This window comes from Halyomorpha halys, unplaced genomic scaffold, assembly GCF_000696795.3.
Source record: "Halyomorpha halys isolate HHAL.00 unplaced genomic scaffold, Hhal_1.1 Scaffold268.1, whole genome shotgun sequence".
Lineage (NCBI taxonomy): Eukaryota > Metazoa > Arthropoda > Insecta > Hemiptera > Pentatomidae > Halyomorpha > Halyomorpha halys.
The window spans coordinates 246,438-255,407 of NW_027112076.1; the positions used below are offsets into that span (position 1 = coordinate 246,438).

The 8,970-nt window shown below is 27.9% G+C and overlaps 2 protein-coding genes across 5 annotated transcripts in view; one reads left to right on the forward strand and one right to left on the reverse strand.

Annotated features, from left to right (window-relative positions):
- AP-2mu (adaptor protein complex 2, mu subunit) overlaps positions 1 to 4,175 on the reverse strand; it is a 19,073-nt gene extending 14,898 nt beyond the window's left edge. Inside the window, exons 1-4 of the mRNA XM_067050044.1 lie at positions 3,915 to 4,175; positions 3,630 to 3,829; positions 3,379 to 3,541; positions 2,142 to 2,360 (exon numbers count right to left, since the gene is read on the reverse strand). Of these exons, the coding sequence (XP_066906145.1) occupies positions 2,142 to 2,360; positions 3,379 to 3,541; positions 3,630 to 3,806 (559 nt within the window). The 5' untranslated portion in view covers positions 3,807 to 3,829; positions 3,915 to 4,175. The remainder of the gene's footprint in view (positions 1 to 2,141; positions 2,361 to 3,378; positions 3,542 to 3,629; positions 3,830 to 3,914) is intronic.
- A 345-nt stretch (positions 4,176 to 4,520) lies between these two features.
- Dd (CTD nuclear envelope phosphatase 1-like protein dullard) overlaps positions 4,521 to 8,970 on the forward strand; it is a 27,890-nt gene continuing 23,440 nt past the window's right edge. The window contains exons 1-2 of one of the 4 annotated variants that reach the window (XM_014420353.2): positions 4,521 to 4,759; positions 5,054 to 5,212. In XM_014420353.2, the coding sequence (XP_014275839.1) occupies positions 4,661 to 4,759; positions 5,054 to 5,212 (258 nt within the window). In that variant the 5' untranslated portion in view covers positions 4,521 to 4,660. The remainder of the gene's footprint in view (positions 4,760 to 5,053; positions 5,213 to 8,970) is intronic. The other 3 variants (XM_014420354.3, XM_014420356.3, XM_014420357.2) reach the window with 3 other exon arrangements.

The following is an 8,970-nucleotide window of genomic DNA, read 5'->3' on the forward strand; positions in this document are numbered from 1 at the left end:
TTTTCCTCTTTTATTTTTTTTTTAATTTAATTTATTATTTCTAATAAATAATTCCATCATAGATTAAAACGTCTATACTTCCCCATATCTATGAAATATACATATGAGGAAGTATTGCGATAATAAAAAAAATGCAAAACTGAATTTTCAACGGTTATACAAATTTCATTAACACTAGGTTTACAGGACATATCAATTTGATGGATTTTAAATTTCATAATTAAATGAAAAAAAATCAGTGTTAATTATAACCATTGTGCATTGTAAATTAATCATTTAATCCAAAGAAGTTATACAGACAATTATTTTTTCCTAAGCTTCCTAATTTTTGAAATTTATTTATACTAAACTATGTCTAGGGAACCTTCCTATTTAATAAACGTTCAATATAACGAGATCATCTTATTTCATAAACAATCCTTATATGGTTGCGTTGTTCATAAAATCTTATCTCCGGTTATAAATATGAGTGAAAGAAAAGTCTTTACTAAGATGTTTCTAATTCGTTATCTCAATCGTGCCTCTATAATGTAAACTAAAGCAGATTATATGGCCCGAGTGTTGCCTTGTATTTCGCCTTATATGAAATCACTTGTGCTAATTGCTGAAGAAACAAGAAACGATCTTTAGAATTATTTCTGCAGGGACAAAGTAAGAATGTTTTTCAAAGAGACTATGCACAAGTTTCAATTACTGTAAAGTATTTACAATAGAGTAACTGAATTTGGGCTCAGTATTTTTTTGTTTTGACCGATCCCCCATTACTAGCAATCATGAGTAAATCCAGGAGGTATAATACGATATTGAACAAAATTATCAACATAACTGAAGATCAGTAAGCACTAGGAAAAAGTAAAGCTGACACTATTAACATTACTGCTATCATTTTTGTGATAATTAAAAAAAAAAGTTTTACTTATTAATAATTTATTTAAAAATGAAGCCTAATATTGTTAAATTCAGAATTTATTTGAATAAATCAATTTTTCAAAGAAAATGCCTTATTGTTAACTGGACGGGTGCTCATTAAAATAAATATATAAGAATTACCTATAAACCTAGAGTTAAAGATCCCATAAGTATAACCAATAACCAAGTTTGGCAAAGTGGTCTTTACGTATATATATATATTGGTATGTATCGAGGCATTAGCCATTATTATAACAATATGTCGTTTATTGAGGTTTTTTGCCATCTGTCCCCGATACCTGGTTAGGGTAGGAGCCTTCCGACGAACCACTTACTGCGTCCCCGGATATGAAAACATCTGTGTTAAGTTTGTAACATTACCAGAGTTCCCTGAGAAAATTAGATTGGGTAACCTTTAAGTGTTCTAACAAAAGTGACAGGTTTGACGAGGGACGGGAATCAAATTAAGCAGGTGCAGGCCCTACCTAGAAATGTCAAACTTTTTCATCCAGTTTCGGGCCTGAGGAGGGGGACGCCCACCTCGGGAGGGTTTGGTCACCGATGGCCAATGAGAAAAGAGATTCAAAAATAAGGTAACGCCCTAAAAGGGAAGTGGAAGAAAAGACAGGAAATCTAGATCAGGAAAAAGGACAGTCAATAGGAAGGCTTAGACGAGACAGGACCGGGCTTGAGAGAGCAGTAGAAGCCGGAGCGGAACAAGATGCACTTCGACCAAACGAAGTAGTGAGAAGGGCCACGAGACCTGGACATCCCTTATGAACAAGACGATACCTACGGAACTACATCCCACGGCATCAGCAGCTATAAGTATAGATTAAATAATAAGTAATAATATAATAACCGATATTTTATGGCAACATTTATTTGAATCATTTTAATCATAGTCATACATTGTAAATAAATAGTTAATCTCTTTATGTAGTTTATATACTATTATATAACCCAATATATCACCCCTTATTATAATATATAATTAATGGTAATAACATTTTATAAATATAAAGGTATCTAATTGGTAAACTGGTAAACACACAAATAGCCTTTGGAAAAGAATCCAATCATAATAATAGTATTTTAGGACTCAATATATAATTAATTAATTAACTTATTTTTGGATAATTGCCTTCAGTGATTATCCTGGCATCCCGATTAAATCTCAAGGAAGTACATGGCATATATATATACATATATGTGTGTGTCAGAAAACTAACCTTGAGGAGACATGAGAAGATTAACAAATTCTAATACGTCTAAAAAGAGTTCATTCCTGCGGTATTTGATTCCTTCTCTGCGCCATCCTATTTGTCCAGTTACTTGAGATGTGATTTGTGCTTGTTCTTCCTTCGACTGAGACTTCACGCCTTGTTGTGTGATAAATGTCTTTAGTACGCCTGTGTCAGAGTTTTGTGGATATCCAAAGTCCAAGATTTCTAAATAAGATATTAAAAATATATAGATAATACCATCTTGAAATATTAAAAATAAAATTATACAATGATCATAATTAGAATACTTAAATCAACTGAAATATAATGATAATATTAAAATTACAGATAAATAAAAATAATAATGTTTCTTTAATAAAAAAGATATAAGGGTAAACTCTAATGTCTTAATTTTTTTTCTTAGATTTTTTTGTACTTTAATATAATATTGTGAGTGAATTTATGAACATAAGTATAGATAACATATATATAAATGAAAACATATTTCATTACAATTACAAGACAGTTAAAACTAAACGCTAACAATAAAGATAAGAAATGGGTGTTTGACTAGTAAGATAAGCTAGTAAAAATTGCAAAATACAATACCACTTTGTACAAACGAATAGAGCAGTTAAAAGGATTTTAACTCAAATTATGTTCAATACAAGAACATAAAACTTTCCTGAGAAAATTTTATGATCAACATGGATTCAATTTTAACTATTAAATATGGATGCTTAACTATAAAAAATTCAAATTCAACACTGACTGTGTCTGTGTCAATATCCATTTCTGATTGATTATATAAATATACATAAAACAGAGTAATAAATAGTTATAGATTTTATTTATAAATAAAAAAAGCAAAATAAATCAAAAAATAAATTTGAAATACGCCAATACAACTTCCATCACAAAAATTATGAGTAGTATTAGCTGAGTTTTATAGATATTTCAGATTTAGACTTTTATTATCAACGAACAATCAAGATAATAAATAAAATAATAAAATTGAAATATAAAATTAGATAAAAAAAAAAAAAAAGACCACTAAACTGTCCTGCTCCAGAAAAATTAACAGAGTTGTGATTCTGTTTTTGGAAAATATTTATGATATGAAAGTAAATATTTAAAGATGATTAGACAAAACCTTATGAAATTAGGTTTAATACCCAGAATTGCAAGATATTACTCCTTACACTAAATGACTAATTAAAATGGAATGTGATAGTGAAATTACCATCAAGGAGTTCATAGATAAGAACAAAATTGTTTTTAATGTTTTCTTCAGATATTTTTCCAAAGTAAGACTGCATAACATCAATAACTTTGAGAAGAAATTCAAAAACCATTGCTGCATTGACATTTTGCTTAGTGACCGCTGCAAGCCATATATTAGCCCTCTGGAGGAAAAATACAAATAAATTAAACAAATACAACTTAAATTGATCTGGTATAGATTAAAATATAAAGATTAGTAGCCAATCTCACCTTTATATGGAAGAAAGATGTTCTAGCAATGTTTGTAACAGGAGATCTCACCTGTTGCCTAGCATGAATGACATTAACACGGAATGCATCGACTGCATTGCGGCCTATATCATCCCTGTACACCCGAGAAATAAGCACCTCTCCTTTATGATTATACACAAACAAGCCTCCAATCATTTTGTAATGTATTAATGAGATCTCTAGAAATCAATCCGAAACTCTGTTAGTACAAATAAAAATCAGAATCTAGATCACATATACATAAGAAATACCATAATTCATTACTTTATATCATTTTAAATGTCTCAAGAGTTAAAATAACGGCATTATTAAAGCAGATATGTAGCTGAACTACAGATGAATCGTTTATCAGTTAATGCTAAATCCTGCATTGTTTAATGCGCCTAAGTCTTGAAAGAGATGCACAAATAGGCATTACCACTTCAAATCTGGCAATTCAGATACACAATAACATACGAATATAAAGGTTTTATTTAAAATAGAAGCGAAAATGCGGTCCACATCTTAATCAATAAGGAACACCTACTGATTGTGGCATCATTATCTTGAATGAAACCAACCCCCTTCAAACGGCGATAATAGAAATTAATAAATGAATATAGTAATTCGGTTGGTATTAAATTTAAAAAAATTTAATCTTAACTTCTTTTCTCATAATTAAATTATAGGTTTTAATAAAGACCAAGTAAATCATTTTTATCATGATTATTTTTCATTTGAGGGTTAGTATTGGAGATTATTAAAATCGATTTATTATTATTAAGATAAAATTGTCTTTTTAAATAGAAAGTAGTGAGAGTAAGTATTTGGTAAAAATTAAAATCTTGATATTAAAATAAAAAATCATGATTGTTTGGGCTGGAGATAGGAGATGTGAAGGAACCGTTGTATCGGGTCGATTATGGCGACCAACCGTTGAAGATGACGAACCCGTCTGTGAATATAGTTGATTGTAAATAGGCAATGTTTTTCGCCATTCACCAACTCAATGTACAGTAATACTTAACCAAATGCTTAAGGAGTTGCAAATGGGACTTCGGGCTTGCTACATGCTAGCCTCTCGTGTATGGACCTGTATATGTTTTCTTTTGAAGAGAAAGGTTAGAGCTGTAAGTAGTTAATGTAATCAATCGGAAGCATTTCTTAATTAGATGTCTATTACCATGTCCTTATTTAATGTTCTGTTTTAAATGTTTTTTATTTTTGTGTAAATTTTGTTAAAAAGGTGATACTGTTTTGATTTAACAAAGTTTACATCAACACCGCTAAAAGAGATAAGTGAATTATGTTTATCCTTGTTAAAATGCTTGTGTTTATTTATTTATTTTTTTTTAATAGTCATTTCATGTGATTCAGATGATAAGTGTAGATTTGTTGGTCAGTTTATTTTCAATTTTTTCCAGGTATCACTTTTGTTAATGGCCTTTGACATTTTTCTACCAAAGTTGACCTATTTCGAAGTAAATACTTATTACATTATTAAGTACTGCGGCATATTGGGAAATTTGGTTACACGATTAGTTGAGTACTTGTATAGTTATGTAGGCCGATATTATATAAAGGTACATAAATTTGAAGTAATTTATTATTTTATGTAAATTAACAGATTTTTACTAAGGCATTTAATTGAATATAATTCCAATTGTTAAATACATTCAGTTTTGGTTATGAATGAACTTGGACCTGATTCACTACAGTACGGCTGTATCATGTTTGAATTATGTTTCATCATCTATTAACTTTTCAATGACTGAAGTATTGCATAAGTAGTTAATGAACGAAAAAGAATCAGTTAAACTTTGTGTTTATAGGACGAACAATACTTGGTGAACTTCTTGCCAAGTTGAGTTGCCAACAAAATCAGTTGCCAAATTTAGTGACCTCTAATATTCTAGAATTTTGTCTGCTCACATTTCCTTTCCTATTGAAAGTTTTTTTTACTTCGTAAAATTAAATGACAGTGTATCATCCTTGGTAATGGCTTTTAATCAAGCTCAAAGTTTCGTTTATTAATTCTTATGATCCTATCCCTTTATTAACTTTTAATATTATTGTTTCCCATTTTAATGTTATTTATGTGTAATGTGAATATTTTTGTTATAAAATGAATTCTACTGTTTATTTTTATTGTCTTTTTTTTTCTTCATAAACCAATATTTATTTATTTTATAAGATCAACTTCAAATAAGAAAAAAATATGACTTTTTGTGATGAACTCAACTGTTACTAAGACAAAATACTTTTTTTTTCACACTTCTTTATTATCAACTGTTGTAACTTTTTTTATGGTTTTAAAAAAAAATATAAAAAAAAAAATAGATAATCTGAACTCATAATTTTTTTTGTTGATATAAACATAAAGTTTCAAATTTTATCATTCAAATCATATCAAAATTAGTTTTAGTGATGAATTTATTTTAAAATTATTATTATTTTTTTTTTGTGGTTAAGAATGTTTAAATTATATAGAAATATTTTTAAAGAGTATTGGTGTCAATTTTAATTATTTTTATTTACATAATTAAAATTTGTGACTTTTCAGTTAAATCGAACCTTTTTGGTTTATATGTTTTATTTTATTTTTAAGTTCATATTGCAATATCTGGTTTTAAGGGTTATAAAAATGAAATAAAATAAATATAGTAGCAAAAAAATTTATATTATTTAAAATGTTATCTGTTCAAAGTACAAATTGCTTATCACTCAGTTGAAAATGTTTTTTCACCACTTGAGATTATTGTTTAATTGAATTGTGTTTGTTATGTTTTAAAGCCATTATATGCTTTTCAAACATTTCTAAACCTTATCGTTCTTTATAGCTTCTAAGTGTTTTTTAATTTTTTAAAATTAATTAATAAGAACTTTTTATTTTTGTTCAATAATTCAAGTATATGTAGCTCTTTTTTTCTAGTTAAATTTGTTTTGTTTACATTAAATTATTTTGACAGGTAAACAATTTATTACAGTTCTTCCCAGTATTTGAAATGAATTTGAGGAAGCTTTTATCTTTAGACTGCGTTACCTAGTTGTTTGTTAAATATCTTAATTAAATTTACTAGGTATTCTTAAATCCACAGGAGCCTGGTCCATTTCTTTTTTTTAATTTGTATAATATATTGTTGTAAATATATTGTACATATTATTTAATTTAAAAATGAATTTTTTTTTTGTTTTAGTACTTTATTTATTTTTAATTTTGTTTTATATACTCATCGCTTATCAAATAAATAGGAAAATTTTTACAGTGCATTTTAAAAATTGAGATATGATCATTAATGACATTAGTAGATCCTATATTATTGAATAATTAAATATTTACATTGAAGTATTTCAGTTAACGCTTATACATTCGTTATAAAGTAAACTGTAATTGACACTTAATCTTGTGGCTCTATTAAGTGTCAGGCAAACTTTTTTCATATTTTTTAATTTATTTGCTTTCTTTTTTATTAGCTGCTTTATCTCTCAAACTCAAGGAGCAGTTATATTTTTTACCATTTCCCCTCATTTACTTGTTAAAATTGACTCACTGCGTGCGTTTCATAATTTTCACCAGACTTAGCTTTATCAATTTGGTTTCCTCAATAATCTTTTTTCTTTACTTAAAATGTGATAACCCTGAGTCGTTGGCATCCGAAGAAAGACAGTCTATAATGTCCTCAATATCTATTCTTGGCACCCAGAATGCGAAGCTGTGTACTCTGGAAAACCACAATTTTTTTTTTGTTCATATTTTCTTTGCTTTTAATTTAAATAAGCATTACCTAATGTATAAAATGTAATATTTAGCCAAATAAAGTTTAAATACCTTTTTTATAATCATGACGACTATTGTTGTTACCTGAGTATGCCACTTAATCTATGTATGCAATCCGTTGGATAAGGACTAAGGACTCTATAAAGTTATTTTATATCAACATATTATAAAAAAAAACTTGTAAAAATTTTATTGGAAAAGTGTAAAATAAAGGAATATTGAAGTAAAAAAATATATATAATTTAAAAGATAAATTTATATATTTCAAATAATAAATTTATTATTAAAAACAAAATTTTAAGGAGTGTAAAAATCCTAAAGACAGCAGAACCCAGAATGATCGTAGCTGGTGGAAACTCGATTCAGAACAATCCAATGTGAAAGGGAGCTGCTAGAGCTCCCCCCACCATTCTGAAACGCAAGCTAGAAACGTGACGTTTCATGATAGCATATTGTCATATGTGCTCCCATACCACCACGGATTGACGATAATTTAGAAATTAAATGTAAAATGAAGAATTGAGTTTTTTCGAATACAGGTTTAATTTTTCAATTTGGGAAATGTTTCAAATCAATCCCAATTAAAAAAAAAAATATTCAAAATCATTCCAAGTAATTGGTAGTTGATTGACGGGATATTCAACACTGTGTAAGAAATATAAATGATCACAGCAACTGAAACTCATTTATGGTTTTTTAGAATCCATATAGATTGAAATTATATACAAAAAATACTTTCACTAGTTGAAACCATAAAATAAAGAAATATTTTCATGAACAATTGAAGAAAGTCATTACTCTGTATTTGCTATTTCTAGCAAATATTCTTTGATTGTTACATCCATTTTACAAAAAAAGTATTCGTATTACTGGTCTTAGCTAATTCAGCAAGATATGACTCTAAATTACAAAAGATTACCGAGATAATCCTTCAAACCAACAGTTATTCAAATTAAGTTTTATTTCTCGATTTTTTGTAATTCAATGAAATCCTCTTCTTATTTCACTTTTTAAATTATGTCATCTATCGTTACACCATCATCAGGTTTATTAAGGTGTTATTGTACACATAATATTTATTTAGGGGGAAACCCCTGTACAAAATAGAGTTAGCCTGTAAAGTACACAATTTAACAATAATTGTAATGATAATTAAATAATAACAACAATCTACAAACTATTAGAATTTTATGTAAGCTAATAACAAAACAGTATACCTAAATGATGAAGTAAAAATCATTTATATAAACTAATAATTTATACGAATACGAACGGGGATTTCTACATTAGAGAAACAAAAACGACATTTAAGTGAACAAACATTGAAGTGAAAAAACAAAATCTCCATTAGAGTGAAAAAACAAGACTAAAACGGCATTACTTAGTTAATGAAATAAAAGAAACAAAAACTAAACATCTTATTTTGGGTGTCCTGCTCTAAGTATGAGGCTTTTTATCACATATATAAAAAGATGTTTAAGATCTGATTGTGAGGGTTCATACAAAAATTAATATAATTGGTTTTGAGGAGAAGATGGTTGGGGGTGCGGTCAATGAAACACA